Consider the following 17711-nt stretch of genomic DNA (forward strand, 5'->3'; position numbering starts at 1 on the left):
CCTACAATGCGCCAGCGACTCAGACGGCCACCGAGGGCCACAGCATGAGGATGCCCGCCGGGTGGGGGCTGAGGCTGCCATTCCCATGCGTGCTGTGTCACCAACTCCTTGTCCCGTCCCTGAGACACAGTAGGTGCTTGATGGGTATCTGATGAGCGAATAGACCAATGGCAGCATCTCTGCTCAAGGAGATGTCACACGCCAGAGGTAATCTAACGACGTGTTCATAGCAATAATGAATGTCTGGGCCTTAGCTATGGGACTCTGGATTCTCGTGCAAGGAATATGAGGATGTTTACAATCACGAGAGAGGGTAAATTGAAAGCAAGGGTCAAGTACAAAGAACCCAAGAAACATGGAGGCAAAGAGATTAAAAGAGAAGCATGCCTAGGAGGTGGAGATGTCTATCTGGAAGTCAGCTCTGTGCCTCAGTTTCCATCCCCATCCAACTCCACCAGATACGTGCCTGCCTTCAGTGAGGGGCCATCAGCACACGAGGCTCAGCGTGGAAGGCTCTGTAAGGCTCAGCACTCCATGTACCTGTGCCAGGGGAGCATTATTCCCTCCCATGACAATGCTGTTCCATCATTCTCCACGATCCGACTTAAAAGGGAAATGGGTCCAGAGCTGTATTCTAGAATATTCTCTCAATGACATGCTCCTGGGTCTGGAAAGCATGTTTTAAGACACGCTGAGGATGGAGAGGTTTCACTTTGGTGGCCAATACATTCATCTCAGACACATTCATCTGCTCTGCATGGCTCCTGTGATTTCCACGGCTGAGCCAAGGACCCAGGAGGCTCAAAATACCAGCTAGAACACATCTGTTGGAAAATGAAATGCCTCACAGTCTACTTGCAAGAGCTTCCATTCTCTCTCATTCAGATATTCTCGGATTCCACGGTTTCTGACACCTGTTCATTCAACAAAGCCCTCCCGTGCACATGTGCTACGAGAGACACACGGAGGCAGACAAAATGGAATCACGCCCAGCCTTGCAGAGCGGGAATCTGCGCCCCTTCTTTGCTTAACCATTAACCTCCTCGGGGCTAAAGACTGGGTAGAGAAAGGGCAAGAGGATGCCTGGCTGTGTGACTGCAGGGCTAGAACTTCACCTCTGTCCCAGGCTCCTCATCTGTAAAAGGAAATAGGACACAGCGGTGGAGGAGACGGACGGAGCCCTTGTGCGTCCATGGCTTAACAGAGCAGGTGTTCGAACACTCGATATGAAATGACTGGCATTGCACATTACACGCTAGTGCAGACTTTTAAACCTTCAATCACTGCTTTGTCTCGTGCACCCGGCCCCACGACCCACTGAGGGAGAGACCCAGGTGCGTTCACACCAGCCCTGCCGCACACAGTAGGGCTAAATACGTGACCAACAGATGAGCACATGACACACTCACGTCCCTGCCCACAGAGGCCGAGCTCTGAGGACAAAGAGAGTCCTAAAGCCTGTGTCTCTCCACCAGGCGCTGCCATCCTGCCCGCAGGGAGTGAAACAGCCATAGGATTTCAGTGATGCTGGGATGGGGGGGTGGCTGGAGGGAAAAAGGGGATTATTCAAATTCGGATTTGGATTCCTGATCTTCACTGAGAGCTAGCCAGAGCCTGAACAATTTACTAAGTGATAGCAGATTTCATGTGTCCATTTTGCCAGGCCACAGTAGCCAGCTCCTTGGTCAAGCTGTTCTAGGTGTTTCTGTAGTTAACGTTTTAGAAGAAAGCATCTGGTCACTGGGTCAGCAGACTGCCTTTGGGCTCAAACTGCAACTCGTGTGTGGGTCTCCAGCCCACAGGACTAACCTGGTGATTTCGGACTTGCCAGCCTCCATAATCACACGAAACAATCCCTTAGAATAAATCTGTGTGTGTGTGTGTGTGTGTGTGTGTGTGTGTGTGTGTGTGTGACTGTGTACACACACACACACACATCCTTCTGGTTCTGTTTCTCTGAAGAATCCGGACTAATAAATCAAGCACGTATCAGATGACCCAGTTGCACCAGGCGGTGACAGGGATATCACAGGGAAAACAGCAGAGAAAAGACTGAGGGGGTGGGGCCCCGCATGAGCTCATCCAATCGTCTTTATGCACATGGGAAAACTCAGACCCAGAGAGGGCAAGAGTCTAACTCAAGGTCACACAGCAGGTTAGTGCTGAACCCAAGAACAAAACCACACCTAAGACCCTTCCTTCAGTGTCCTACCCACAAGACCACATGGGGGCTTCTGGAGTAACATTCAATTTAATTATGTGGATAAACTAAAAGAAAAATAATCCAACAGAGGGTTTTACCGAGAACTTTGTGCCAGGCTTTAATATGCTTATTTCATTTAATCTTCTCAGCAACCCTGCAAGGCAGGCATTAGTGTCCCTTTTTGACAGATAAGCCGCGAATCAGAGAGGGGAAATAATTCCCGTTGGGCAAAGCTGCTGACTCGGGATGGGGAGGGGATGTGGGCTCCAGCCTCCTGGGTGCCACAGGAAAGAGTGGGGCTGCATGCAGGGACAGGGGGGGCCTCAGCTAATGGGAAAGGGACCCTGGCCTCCCGTGATTTTTCACAGGTCAGCTCCTTTGGCTCTGGAACTCCAGTTTCTGCAAAAGTCTTTGCACAGAAAGGCTTATTTTGAAGGGAACACCTGGTGTCTAATCCTTCTAGCGGATGCTGCCGTCTGCGTGGATCCCCATGTTATTTGCTAATGCACTGGGCTTCTTGGGGATTTGGATGCACAGCTCCTGGGGAGGAAGGGGGAGTGCATTTTATTCTCTGCTTGGCAGCCCTTGCCTGGTGGGAAGGCACGGGCTGGGTGTGCAGCTCTGAGCCCACATAACTGGATGGGACCCAAATGGAAAATGCACAGGAAAAGAATCAGGTCCTGAAAATAACCCATTGAGCTAAGCTCCATGAACAAGTTCACTGCTGAGCACCCACAAATAAGCCATTTTATCTGACTCTTGTAAAAGACAGGGATGTCTTCTTTGACACACATCCCCAAAAATAGCCAAGAAAAGAAATAGAAGGGGGAAAAAAAACTACACTGTATCATGTGCCTGCTATGGGTCTATTTTTGTACTGTCTTTATACATATTAACTCCTGAGATCCTCTCTAAAAACAGGTATGATCCCATTCTTGGGCTGAGAACTTGAGTTTCCAAGGGTGAGTCAAACTCCGCCAAGTCACATGGGGCTAAGGAGCAAGGCAGGCGTCTGAGACCATAATCTTCTATCTTCCATGTCACACCGTCTCAGGGCAGGGATCCGCCTGGGTCACGCTCAGCCTCTCAGATGCCACGGAGTCAGTGTGCCCTGCCCCAGCACGCACCAGTTCCAGGGCTCTGAACATTCTCCAAGGGCAACCCTGCATGGTGCCGGCCTGGGCACGTGATGCTGAGTGAGCCGGCCTCTATCCCCAGCCGCTCGGACCCCAGTGGAGGATGGACAGAGATGCCTAGAGTTGCACATGGAGGAAGCATCTGAGAGAGAGAATTTCCTCCTAGGAAATCAGCGAGTGCTTCTCAGAGGTGGTGGCATCAGAACGAGGCATCAGAGGATGTGTGTAAGACTTCCTTCTGGGAGACACTGATCATAACCGTCCTCATAGGCTCCAGTGCACCCAGCAAAAGCCCTGTTTTGGAATATGCGTCCAAAATGCTTTGAATTAATCTAGGGCCTCTGATATTCCCTCATGTCCTATGCCACATTACCTGGAAAATGGGCTGAGCTGGAAATTTTCCAGTAGATCTCCTGGGGAGGCTCTGGGGCCAGCATATGCAGGGAGTGAGGAGGACCCAGCTGAGGGAGTAGTGGTGCTGTGATGAGGTCACAACGGAGCTTTCAGGCCACCCACAGGAGTCTGGAGCCCGGCATGGGCTGCAGCAGGGGGTCGGGGCTGATCCAGGACAGCACGCAGCAGCCGCTAATGATGAGCTGGCAGTCCCTGCCTTCCACTCACGCCCAGGCCCTGAAGCCATCCACGTGCATGAGGTAATGCAGACACGTCCCCCCCGGGCTGGCCGTTCCTCCTCCGTCTACTCCCTGTTACTCTCTGCTGGGTCCAGTACCAACACTGAGGACACGGGTTCCTAGAGGCTCAGTGGCTGCCCGAGGTCCTACATCTACAGGTTCAAGGAAGTTCTATTTGGCTTTAAAGTCTGCTCCTTCTGGGCACAGAGCCCTGTCCTGGGTCTGGGTTCCCTGTCCTGCAGAAGGGTCGCGGCAGCCCTCTCCTCAGCTCCTCACGGGAGAGCATGGGACACGGAGGCTCGGACCAGATGGGCACATGACTGACAGCAGCTTCTGCAGCCAGGCCTCCTGGCTGGGGCGCAGGCCGGGAGAGCTGACGTCACCGGAGAGCCAGCAGGGTGCAGAACCCGCTATGCCAGGTGCCGTGAGCAGGGAGCAGGGCTCCACAGGACAGCGTGGTGCCTCTTTGGGGGCAGGAGGTGGGCAGGCTGAGCGTGGAGTGGCCTTTCCGATGTGGGTGGGCATCACCCAACCAGCTAGGACTCTGAGTGACAGAATGTCCTCTCTCTGCCTGCCTTCCAGCTGGGACCCCAGTGTTCTCCTGTCTGCACGCTCGAGCTCAGGCTGGAACCCCACCACCGGCTTGGCTCTCCCGGGGCCCCTGCCTGCAGGGGACAGATCTAGGGACTTCTCAGCCTCCCTCAACATGTGAGCCAACTCTTTTCAACAGATCTCTTTATATATATATTGCATATACATAAACATTTCAATGCCCGTTGGAAATAATCTGTTCCTCCGTCTATCTCTTGTTGGTTCTGTTTCTTGGGAGAAGCCAGACTAATGCGGGCGTGTTATTTCTGAGCAGGTCCCTGATTAAAATAATCAGGTGTCGGCTCAGGAGAGATATGGGCAGAGTGATGCTGAGTGTGGCCAAAGACATGCGCCTCCCAGAGGGGTAAGGACGGGTGTTGATGGAGAAGAAGGAACGAGGGAAAGGTCAGGGTATGCATATTTACTGAGCACCTACTGAGTACCAGCACTGGGCTAGGAACTTCACATTCACGACAGCAAGGACGACACACGCCACCCCAGAAGATGATTACATTTTCATGACCTCACCCTTTGGGGGGCAAACTGAGGCTCAGAAAAGTGAGCAAGTAAGAGATGTAGCCAGGGTCTGAAAACAGTTCAAGGCCAAGGGGTTTTCCAGGTTCTCCGAGGGAAGCCCCTCCCAACACGGTCTCACAGGGGACCACCCAGAAGAGACGCGCGTGAGGACGCTAGGGCCAGTGTCTACCCCAGGGCCTGGGATAAGGAATATGTTTTACAAAAAAGCAGGAATGGATGGACAGCTTAGGGAAAGACACACACACACACCAACACCCCCCTGCAAAACCGAGGGTGGCCTTGGAGCCACGTCCTGTGCGGACCTTACCTCCGAGGAAGTCGGCTTGCAGTACCCAGCTCCGAAGACCAGGTTTTCCAGAGAGAGGCTGGACTGTTCTGGTCCCGTGTCCGGCCCACCTTTACCAAGCCAGGAGCCTCTTCCCGGACGAGTAAAACTGAAAGGCAGGGGGATTGAAGAGGGAGACAAACAGTGTGAAGGAAGGGATGGAGCCATGAGCTCAGTCCCTCGGGGCCGTGAGTGGGTGCTGCAAGATAAGTTATTTAGAAGTAGTTTGCCCCCCACCCCCAGGACACCTGCCCCAAAAGGCTGTGCAACTGGCATGAGATCCTGAAAGGCAAAATGCCACACATCCTACTCTGTGGACAAAGAAATGCCCCTAAAAGTCAACCACATGCCTGCCGAGAGTCACTGAGGCAGAGCTCCAAGGCCACGGGACTGGAGGGACAGATGGGACTGGCTCCAGGCCAGCAGGACGGGGGCTCCATCCGTTACAGTCTGGGTCCTGCTTCTACTCCCTTTGGGGCACGGTCCAGGGTGAGCTCCTTCAACCCTGCCCCTCCCTGAGCCTCCATTCATTCTGCCGTAGAAGGCGGCTCAACCCTAGCCCCCTCCAGCACAGGTGCTCCAGAAATCATCCCGGCAGGATTTAGTCCAAGCAACCTGCATTCCTGCTTAGAATCCTGACAGGGAAATAAAGCTCCTAGTATATTTCTGTTTAATTCATTTATGCAAATATGTACGAGGTGCCTGCCACACAGCGGGCAGCGCGTCAGGTGGCCGGAGGACGCAGGCCTGGCCCTCTCTGCTAAGACATTTTGGTCTAGGGAGGGAGGCAGATGTAACAGGATGAAGGCGAAATCAGAACAGTGAGCACGGAAGAGCAGGTTATTTTTTTTTTATTTTTTTTAAAGATTTTATTTATTTATTCAACAGAGGTAGAGACAGCCAGCGAGAGAGGGAACACAAGCAGGGGGAGTGGGAGAGGAAGAAGCAGGCTCATAGCGGAGGAGGCTGATGTGGGGCTCGATTCCATAACGCCGGCATCACGCCCTGAGCCAAAGGCAGACGCCCAACCGCTGTGCCACCCAGGCGCCCCGGAAGAGCAGTTTATAAAGCCAGCTAGGTGAAGGAGGACGAGTTAGAGGTGATCCTCATGGAGAAGGGCCCCCGGTTAGAGGCTGCCAGTGAGGCCGGTTAACCCCGGGCTTCGAGCCCAGCGACGGCACCCATAAGCTCTCTGACATGGGTACGTTTTTAGCCTCTGGGTGCCTCTGTAGGGCTGACATGTGGGAAGGAGGGGTCCCAGCACTTTCCCCAGGGGCTCTGGGGATTCTTTGAGATTAGCCCAACACGACTTTAAATACAGTGTCAGGGGGCGCCTGGGTGGTTCAGTCGTTAAGCGTCTGCCTTTGGCTCAGGGCGTGATCCCAGAGTCCTAGGATCGAGCCCCACATCAGGCTTCTCCGCTGGGAGCCTGCTTCTTCCTCTCCCACTCCCCCTGCTTGTGTTCCCTCTCTCACTGGCTATCTCTATCTTTGTCAAATAAATAAAAAATCTTTAAAAAAAATAAATAAATACAGCGTCAGGCCAAAAGTAATGATTCCATAAATGCTCCAGCTGTTGTCCATAGTACCACAAATACAATAAAATCTCACATAAGCACTACTGTCTTTATATCTCTCCTGTTGATAACACCACAAATATAATCGAGTGTCATGTAACCTTTACTCTGATTTGTTTGGAACTGCGATTTAAAGCAAGTGTACAGTTCAGCTATAAATGGATGAAAGGACCATTGCAGGAAAACAGGGAATGTGTACGTGAGCACGAGTACTGGGGGACAGACTGCCAATTCATAACTGGAATGAATGGTTATTTTTCTAAACGGTGGGCTTGATTGGCTTTTGGAAAACCCATCACGCGAAATCCAGCTCTCCCCATTTAAGGATTAAAAATCAGATTCTCTTCTTTGGGGTGTTTCAGGAAAGACAGAAGGTCTTTTGAGGTTAAATTTTAATTTCACACCTGCTTCTTCCTGACTGAATTTAACTGATGCTGTGAAACTCACTTTTCTGGAAGAACTAGAGCTCGCCCTATTTGACAGGTATTTCCCATCATTTTAAAGGGTTCCCTCTGTTCCCAGCCACTGGGAGCTAACTAATAGAAATCCTTCCTGTAAACTCCAGAGAACAGAAGACAGTTCTATTTTTACCCCGATCTCGGGAGAAGCCAGGCTCTGACGCTGGATGTCTATGTGTGCTCTTCTCTGCTGCGTCTGATTTGCAAGGAGCTCTTTCAGTCAGAAGTTTACATTTTCTAAGAGGAGTTTCCAGAGGATCCCAAATCCTCATTAGATAGTATCAGGGCTCCCAGCAGCAAGAGGGGTGACACCTGCTTTTCATGGCCATTTCGGTCAATGTGAACACTTAATCTCCTAGCAGGACCCTAGCTGGTCCTCCTGCCGCTCCCCTGATGTCACTTCCAGCCCAACCCATTCTGGCCACCAGAGGCATCTTCACAAAACACGTCTATTCAAGTGGGGCTCCCGCTCAAAACCTTCCATGCCTCCTTTTTTTTTTTAATGTTTTTTTATTATATTATGTTAGTCACCATATAGTACATCCCTGGTTTTTGATGTAAAGTTCGATGATTCATTAGTTGCGTATAACACCCAGTGCGCCATGCAATACGTGCCCTCCTTATCACCCATCACCAGCCTGTCCCATTCCCCCACCCCCCTCCCCTCTGAAGCCATCAGTTTGTTTCTCAGAGTCCATAGTCTCTCATGTTTCATTCCCCCTTCTGATTACCCCCTTTCTTTATCCCTTTCTTCCCCTACCGATCATCCTAGTTCTTATGTTCCATAGATGAGAGAAACCATATGATAATTGTCTTTCTCTGCTTGACTTATTTCACTTAGCATTATCTCCACGCCTTCTTCTTACACAGTAAACGGATTCTCGATTCTGTAACACGTCATTAGTTATACTGTTAAATGTGACCTTTACCCTCCCCGATGTATTTCTCACTGTCGCAATCTCTTATCCCCTGGGTCTGGCTCCTCGAAGTCTCTAAAGCCCGTCCCGGTTTCCCCCGCGCAGAACCACTTCTTCCCCACGCTTCGGGTTTCCTCAGTTCAGCAGGTGCTTGTGAGGTGCTAGCCGGGAGGCCGAGATCAGGCCTGTGACGTTGTAGGTACTGCATAGATATTAATCCACTGAATGCATGGCCAAGGGTTCTATGTGCACTATCTCATTTAATCCTCCTAACACCCTCCCGGCATGCACGGACGCGGGAGCTCAGGGAGCTGAGGTCACGTGCTTGAGCTAACACGTTTAACCAGTGGGAGTCTCAGAATAGAACCTGGATCCCTCCACCGCAGAGCCAACACGTTTAACCCCATCCTACATCATGCTCCCAGTATGGTTTGCACGCCGAACTTGAGTGAGATACTTAAGTATGTCTCTGCCCTGCCAGGCTCCAAGCCTTTTAGGGTCCCAGATCTGATCTGTTCATCCCAGAGCTTCCTGGTTTCCAGAAATAACTAAAGCTTAGAACACCCACCACTAATCGAGCTCGTGTTCACCACGTGTGACACAGACTGTGCACTTCATCTCACTGTACCCCTGTCATCGCTGTGGGTTAGTGTCACTGCTCACTTCTTAAATTCCTTCCTTCCTTCCCTCCCCTCTCCTCCCTTCTCTTCCCTTCCCTTCCCTTCCTTTCCTTCCTTCCCTATTTCAATGTTGAAACAGGTATCTAGAGAAGTTAGACACCTCTCCAAGGAGCCCCAGAAATTGGCTGGCAGTGCTAGACATCAGGATGGGCCTGATGTCACCCAGGCACAAGAGCTCTGTCTCGGGGGCCCGGAACCGCCTGCAGGGAGCTATCTTTTCCTCCAGGCTATCGGCTCAGCTCGGTGGTACAGAGCAAGCCACACACAGGACAGCACCTCTGGCCATCAGCCCTGTGTGCCTGACAGCAGACAGACTCTGTCCTCAGATCTGCGCCAAGGCCACTCTTCACCAAGCCTCAGAGCAAGCGCACAGCCAGGGGGACCCTCTCCAGGATCATCATACCCTCTGCTGCTTCCTGAATTCTAGGTCTCCTGCAGCGTCCCAAATTCAGGTCTGCTTCCCTTGGATTCTGTAACGTTTTCTGTCAAACTCTGCATAGCATCTGCTATATGATAACGCCATCCGTGCAGACGGGCTCCCTCCATTCAACTCTGCACTCCTTGAGGGAGAAGTCTATGGTGATGTCTCCTTAGTCTACTGTGTGTGTCCTAACACCGTTCCTGGGGCACAGCAGGCCCTCCATATAGCTTTTGAGAAAGAATGATCACTAATCCCATGGTCTCCCTTAAGGAGGTCCAGTTTCCGTGGAGGAGCTCAATCCTCGACGGGCAGGAGAACGTCCACACTAGCCCGCCGTGTGCCGGGGGCCAGGGACTCTGCGCGCACCGCCCATGACCCCAGCTCTCTCCACCTCCAGTGCCCTTGGCTCCATTCATGACCCCTGAGCTAACCGCCACCCCATAGGTCAAAACCCAACACGGCTCCAGGCCCGCCCTATGCATTGCCCCCTTTTCTCTCAGAAGCCATGCTCTTTTAGCCCACTGAGCCTTTATCTCTAGGCAACACTTTTTGGTTTGGGGATTATGGTTGATTTGATACATAGACATCCTGTCTAGCATTCAAGGTCAGTGTCTGAATTAGCCCCATCAGCAAGCATAGCCCGGATGGAGCTTGGCCAAGGGACCCAGGGACTGAGTAAAGGTCTCCAGGAGCAGCAACTCTTGGCCATGTCACCTGGCCAGGATCCAGGTTACTCCTTCCCTACTCTCTAACCCCAGAAGGCCATCAGAGCCTGGGCCTTACCCAACCATCAGTGGGGACCAGAGTCTCTCCCACATGCATATTAACTCCCAGCACTGAGAAGGTGTCCTGAAAAGGGACACTGGAAAGTTAGCTCCTTCCCGAGACTCTAGGCTGCAAGATTCTCTCCCTGAATGTCTCTTTGTACACTTGAGCAACTCATCCCATGTGCACGGGCAAGGTCTCGAGGCAACCTGGCATACATTTGTGGCCATGCCAGGCACACAACTCAACATACCAGCTCAACATACCCATTTGTGGTATTCATTAAACCTCAGCACTTTGCAGGGTTTCACTGACGTGGGGAGCACAGGGCCACACGTGGGGTCCTACTTTGGAGCAAAGAGAAAGCAGGGGATGGGGCAGAAGACAGAGCCCCTGCCCCAGGCCTGGCCCCATCCTCATCTGAGAGTCACGAAAATCTTTTGTGCACGGGCCACATGAGTGCTCCTGGTTTAGAGAGGAAGACTGTGTGTCTCAGGGACATGCAGGGACTTCTCAGATAAGGCACCGTTAGTAAAGCAAAGCCTGGCACGGGGCCCGGGTCAGACGTCTCTAATGTAGTCTGGTCTGACCCACCGTTGGCAAGTTTGCAGCCCCCGGCTCCCTGCCCGTGCACCCCTGACTCCCAATGCCCTCTCCATGCCCCCCGCCCACCTCTCCCCTGCTGCTGAGGGAGGCCCAGAGCCTCGACCGTCCGCCTGGGAGATGCTACTCCGGTCTGCACGCAGCAGTCCCAGCCAGCCCCGTGCCCCTTGGCCACGCTGGGGACAGAGTGTAACGAGGAACCCAGGGCGGCACCCCCGCCCCTCCAGGATCATAGTCCCTTCCTACCTGATCAAGGGCTGCTGCAGAGCCACCAGGGCGGCGTGGATGGTCACTGAGATGACGGACAGGTGGAAATAGTCGAACATGACAGGAACCTGGTGGTGCAGACCTCTCCGGGGGTGGAAGTGTAGGCCGAGCGTGCGGCTACTAATCAGGGGGGCCCCCGCCACGTCCCTCAGCCTGGAAGGCAAGTGAGCGAGCGCTCGTGAGTGATGCCGGGGCATCCCCGCTGTCAACCGGGCAGGTCTGTGTGACAGCCTCACCCTGGGCCAACCACCACGCACACATCATCCTATTCAACCCCTACAATCACCCTGTCTGGTAGAAATCATTTCTCCCGTGATTGGCAGATGAAGAAACTCCGTGTCCAAGAAGACAAAAAGTCAGGTGGCATCTCACAGCTACTTCTCGGCTGCCCGGGCTCATGCTCTGCGGCCATGGACACCAAGCCCCCGTCAAGCCAGTGATGGAGACACACTCGGACCCTTTTCAGGGCTCATCTCAACGCGGGAGGCTTCCTGGGCTCCCTCCCCCGCTGCTTCTCTCCCTCCCCCACTGCTCTTCCCCCCACATGCAGGACAGCACTTCCTCTGTAAGTCTGTGCTCTCTACTAGATCTCTACCTGCTAAGGCCAGGAAATGTGACTAATCCGCCTTTCTATCCCCAACACCCAGCATCATATCTTACATACTACAGAAGCTGCCCACTGTTTGCTTATGAAACAGAATAACTGCCTGACCAAATGACTAAATGAGCCCAGAAGCATAACGGTTAAACAGTCTGACCACTTTCATCAAGGATTCCCTACCTTTGTTCTAGCCTTTTGTCATGGGTGCCTGTCTGATTCCCAAGAGATGAACTGGCTGGTAGGCAAGGTCTAAGAGAGCCTCTGCTGATAAAAATAGAGTTGCTTCTTCTCTAAATAAAACTCCTCCAGCGCTAATCTCAAGCTCTGGAAACCAATCACTCAGGTTCTCCAAGTTTCTCTCAACCAGAGTACTTGGGAAGCCTGGGTGGGGCATCTTCCCTGAGTAGAGCAGAGAGCTCAGAAAATAGACGACAAACTTCTCCTTCCTCCGTAGATGGGGAAATGAGACACAGAGAGAGGAAGGGGAGCAAACTCCCAGGGCCCAAGCCCAAGGGCTCTGCTTCCTGGAATCCTTGTTGCTTAAGGCCTGTGTGCAAATGAACGCCATGCATATAAATCACAACAGCCCAGTGTGACTCATAAACAGAGCACACACAGGGCCTCCTCTCTCTCCCAGGAGAAGCCTGATGGGGAAGGGGCTAGGAGTAGACCTCCTGAGCCTCAGAAAGTCATTAACATTTATAGTCACTTTAATTCTGACAGTTTACCGAGGCCTTACTAGGAATGGAATCCAATGCTTCTTCAGTTAAGCCATATGACAATCATATGAGGTCTTTCCTATTATCATTCCATTTACAGACAAGGAGGTAAAGCCGGCATGAGTTAACTGACTTGTTCAAAGTCACAAGACAAAACTGAAATGCTAGACCCACGTTCATCTGACCACACAGTCCATTCTGCTGTACTGGAGTGTACTGGATTCCACTCGGACACAGGCTTGTAGGAATCACAGAAATATGCTTAGGCTAGAACCACAGGAGGTGAAGTACATGTCAGGGTAGTGAAGGTGTCCAAAATGTGAAGAAGAATTTAAGCCTCATCAATAGGAGTAAAGACCCCAGAATAAAGGTGGTGATAGCTGTTAAGCTCTTTTGTGCTCTACAATGGATAAAGCCAATCAATGGGAAAAAAACTCAGTTCATGGGGGTCTCAATTTAGAAAGGATGGAGGTAAACCTGAGAGCAGTGAGAGGAGAATGTCTGCGTTTCTATAAAGGAACTAAAAAAAACAAACAAACAAANAGAAAGGATGGAGGTAAACCTGAGAGCAGTGAGAGGAGAATGTCTGCGTTTCTATAAAGGAACTAAAAAAAAAAAAAAATNGAGAGCAGTGAGAGGAGAATGTCTGCGTTTCTATAAAGGAACTAAAAAAAACAAACAAACAAACAAACAAAAACCCCTACAAAACACAGAGAAAGAGCCTTGATATTTAATTGGAGATGAAGAGATGACTTATTGACGAGTCTTGTTTATCTGATCTTAAAGGGTCATCCTGACTGAGAATGTTTCTAAGTGGTTGCAAGGGCCAGAATCCAGGGCAACCGAGAGAAGGCACACAGAAAGGACTCGCTCCTTAAGTAAAGAAGAATTTCCTCTAGGCAGAGCTGCCCGGGGACAGAATGGTATCTGATGGGAAGGGGTGAGCTCTCTGTCCCTGTGCAAGCACGTGCTCGTGAGCCTTTGCAATGTAGCAGGTGCAAGCATGATGGTAGGCTAGAGTGGGGTGATCTTGCCTCTGGGGATGGGATGATGCTTTGTCGGGAGGGGGTGCTGTCCTGTGCACTGTAGGATGCTTCTCGGGGACTCGACCCATTACATGCGAGTAGCAGGACCCCCAAGTAACAATCAAAAATGTCTCCAGATGTGGCCCAAATGTCCCTGGGGGACAGAATTGTCCTACCCACAGTGAGAACCATTGGAGGAGACGGGTGTCAAGAGATCTTCTAACCCCCTGATGGTCTACACTGTGCTTCTCTGGTTGGTCTCCACTGTGGCCTACATGGTTCTAAAGAAGCCTCTGCCGGAGTCATGTTTCAAAGCCTAATGCACATCCCCAGGATGTGCTGTAGACACTGTATCATCTTAAACCCAATTTATGAAAATGAAAAAATATGGCATTAAAAATTCTTCCCCAGACTCTGGCTTCCTGTTCCTCTTAGCTAATCTTATACTCCATGAAGCCCCCTGCTCTGATTGTGATTAAGTGCTCTGTGTTATAGGGAGGAAGGGACACAGGGAAGCCTGGCCCCATGGGCATCTAAGAAGCCACAAAGAGGAAGAAGACATCGATTCGGTAGGCCACACACTGGAGATATTGTCTCTGTTCATCTTCGTAACAGATCTATGAGGCCACAATTGTAAAATATTGTCCATGTTATAAATGAGGTTGCTGAGATGTAGGAATGTTCTGGGACTTGGCCAGCATCTCATGGTTGATGAGCACAAAGCCTGAGCTGCTGAACTTCACTCACTTTGGGCCCATCTCCATTAACCACTGTTTTGACAGCAAGATGGTCTCATTTCCTGGGTCTACCTTGACTGTCATTCAGGCTGCCCAGGGGAATGGATGGAAGACTTCTAGGCTGAGGTGTAGGGTTCTCTGATGACTTAGAAATGTCTACCATGGAGTAATGGATGAGTGTCTCTGAAGGAAGCAGGCACAGGACAAGAAGGCAGGTGGGTTAATGAGATGGGTGAATGATAGAAATCACAGATGGTTGAGGGGGCATGTGAGACCAGAGGCAGGGGCTTCACTTCTGAGTTTCTAAGTTTGGAAGAAAGCCAGCCAGCCTCCTGCAGGGGCTCTAAGTTCAATATGGCGCTGGTGCAACATCTCGTGCGGATGGTGTGAGAATAAGATTTCCCAAGCAACTATCATCCCATGAAGGAATAAGCAGCAGGGATGAGGGAAGCAGGTGGCCAGAGGGGCTTGGGTCCAGACAAGAATGAGGAATCTGTGATGTTGAGCCCAGAGCCCATGGCAGTACCATGGACAGATACTCCTGATGGCCCAGGCACAAGACATGACCATCTGCACATTAGCAGATGTCCATTCTCAAGGTGCAGACACATCAGGTCACCGACATCTCAGAGAATCCCACCTGCTTCAACTCCTCATGTTATGGAAACTCCCATAACCACCAGACCCATCTCAAGGATGAGACAGTNAGGACAAGAAGGCAGGTGGGTTAATGAGATGGGTGAATGATAGAAATCACAGATGGTTGAGGGGACATGTGAGACCAGAGGCAGGGGCTTCACTTCTGAGTTTCTAAGTTTGGAAGAAAGCCAGCCAGCCTCCTGCAGGGGCTCTAAGTTCAATATGGCGCTAGTGCAACATCTCGTGCAGATGGTGTGAGAATAAGATTTCCCAAGCAACTATCATCCCATGAAGGAATAAGCAGCAGGGATGAGGGAAGCAGGTGGCCAGAGGGGCTTGGGTCCAGACAAGAATGAGGAATCTGTGATGTTGAGCCCAGAGCCCATGGCAGTACCATGGACAGATACTCCTGATGGCCCAGGCACAAGACATGACCATCTGCACATTAGCAGATGTCCATTCTCAAGGTGCAGACACATCAGGTCACCGACATCTCAGAGAATCCCATCTGCTTCAACTCCTCATGTTATGGAAACTCCCATAACCACCAGACCCATCTCAAGGATGAGACAGCCCTTGAGAAAGGGGAGAAAGTTCCAAAAGGGAGTCTGAATTTTGAAGGGATGAAGGGATTGGGGGATTGGAGGATTGTTCTGCCAGCATTAGACCATTGGCCACCTGGTTCTCCATTATCCACAGCAGAGCATGAAACATCTGCTGAGGGACTGTAGACACCAGAAGTGAGAATGATCTGTGGAGTGTGGTCAGAATCATTCTCTGAGAGTCTGCTAACAGAACAGGGGGGAAAGGAGTGTCTCCTCCATAACTGTCAGCCTCGTGAGAGAGATCTTCAAGTGAGCTTGACCTGGGTCCCTTAGAATTGGGAGAATGTAGGTCCTTGTGCCTGACTCATCCTGCAGAAGGCCTCAGGAGAGAAGCTAAGGGTGGCTGCATTGGCCAAAGGAGGAGCGAGCGGGACTGCAGGGGGAGGGAGGCCCCATCAGTGAGGGATGCAAGTGCCTTTGTTCATTTCCCAAGGACCCGATGTGGGTTCTTTGGAGAAGAATANCTTTGGAGAAGAATATGCCAAAAGAGCTTCCTGCAAGGAGTGGATGAGCCAGCCAGGGGAAGCATCGCTGTATCAAAGAACTGCAGGGCTGTGGGGTGGGGGGAGTAAGGAAGCTTGCCTAAGTAATGGGTAGATCCCCAAGGAATGTAGAGGGATACCCCAAGAGCAAGGGACCCAGTGATTCAGCCTCTACTGCTTGACGCTGCTTGCAACTGAGCCCGTCCTTCATGACCCCTGCCCCCTCTGCAATCTCCTCCCTCCTTACGGTGCCTGACCCTGCAAGGCCCACGCTCCCCAGCGGGAAGGAGACAGGAGCAAGTATGAAGCCACCCCTGCACTGGGAGCTTCCTGACCTGAGCTAGCCTGGAGCTGGGGGTGCTGGGTGCAGGCAGGGAAGGGGGCGATGAAGGGGTCATAAACTGCCTGAGAGGTTGCAGTTTTGCTAATATCCTTGACCGGACTTATGATCCTTGAAACAGGGACCATCCTTTCCTGACCTGATAGAACCTGCGGCTGACAGCTCACCCGGAGGAGGAGGAGAAGAGGCCCCAGAACAGGCTGACAGGAAGCAGTTATGGCAGAGAAGAGCAGTTGTCTCCTGCTTGTTTAATCAGCAGGTTACACATAAATGGATTTTCAATTTTCAGAGAGTTGAAACATAATAGCGGACATTTAGTCCAAAGACGCAGAATCCCAGCCCAATCTCCTCGGATTCAGAAGGAGCCTTGAGACTGGCCGCTTCNCTGCTTGCAACTGAGCCCGTCCTTCATGACCCCTGCCCCCTCTGCAATCTCCTCCCTCCTTACGGTGCCTGACCCTGCAAGGCCCACGCTCCCCAGCGGGAAGGAGACAGGAGCAAGTATGAAGCCACCCCTGCACTGGGAGCTTCCTGACCTGAGCTAGCCTGGAGCTGGGGGTGCTGGGTGCAGGCAGGGAAGGGGGCGATGAAGGGGTCATAAACTGCCTGAGAGGTTGCAGTTTTGCTAATATCCTTGACCGGACTTATGATCCTTGAAACAGGGACCATCCTTTCCTGACCTGATAGAACCTGCGGCTGACAGCTCACCCGGAGGAGGAGGAGAAGAGGCCCCAGAACAGGCTGACAGGAAGCAGTTATGGCAGAGAAGAGCAGTTGTCTCCTGCTTGTTTAATCAGCAGGTTACACATAAATGGATTTTCAATTTTCAGAGAGTTGAAACATAATAGCGGACATTTAGTTCAAAGACGCAGAATCCCAGCCCAATCTCCTCGGATTCAGAAGGAGCCTTGAGACTGGCCGCTTCGTAGGGTCATTAATTTAAAGACCTAATGAAAATAATACTGCACTGAAATGAACGGAGGTGTCAGAGATGAGAAGGTGCCAGATAAGGAAGGCAGGCCGACAGGCTGCTTCCTGTGCGCACAGCACGTGAGCGACCGGCCTAAAACGCGTGCCGTGGGCATGACCACGTGGACACCCCAGCCCTGTGGCTGGGCGGCTGTACAGCTGCTCAGGAAGCGGGTTTCTGAGCCGTGTTCTGAGGTTCGTGGCCGTGGCGCGCCCCAGAGGCGGGAAGGGTCGGAGGAAGGAAGCCGTAGGACTACGACTCAGAGAGGTCAGGGACACTCACTGCTGTTCGCTGTCGGTGAAGTGCAGATCCACCTTGAGCTGAAAATCCACCTCACTTAGTGCCTCTTCCACCTGCAAGAGAAACACAGTGCGAGGGACTTAGGGGTCAGATCTGGCCCAAATCAAAATTGCGGCTGGTGTATTTCTCAAAGTTTAAGAGAAGCACCTCGCCACAAGTTTAACGTCGTTTGTTCGTAAAGC

The 17711-nt window shown here is 51.7% G+C and overlaps 1 protein-coding gene across 2 annotated transcripts in view; it reads right to left on the reverse strand.

The window, feature by feature from the left end:
• Positions 1-17711, reverse strand: part of FAM135B (family with sequence similarity 135 member B) — a 288115-nt gene that overhangs the window by 73389 nt on the left and 197015 nt on the right. For both annotated transcript variants that reach the window (XM_034668650.1, XM_034668651.1), the window contains 2 exons: positions 11091-11264; positions 5407-5533 (listed from right to left, as the gene is read on the reverse strand). In XM_034668650.1, coding sequence (XP_034524541.1) covers positions 5407-5533; positions 11091-11264 — 301 coding nt within the window. The remainder of the gene's footprint in view (positions 1-5406; positions 5534-11090; positions 11265-17711) is intronic.

Source organism: Ailuropoda melanoleuca, chromosome 9, assembly GCF_002007445.2.
Source record: "Ailuropoda melanoleuca isolate Jingjing chromosome 9, ASM200744v2, whole genome shotgun sequence".
Classification (NCBI taxonomy): domain Eukaryota; kingdom Metazoa; phylum Chordata; class Mammalia; order Carnivora; family Ursidae; genus Ailuropoda; species Ailuropoda melanoleuca.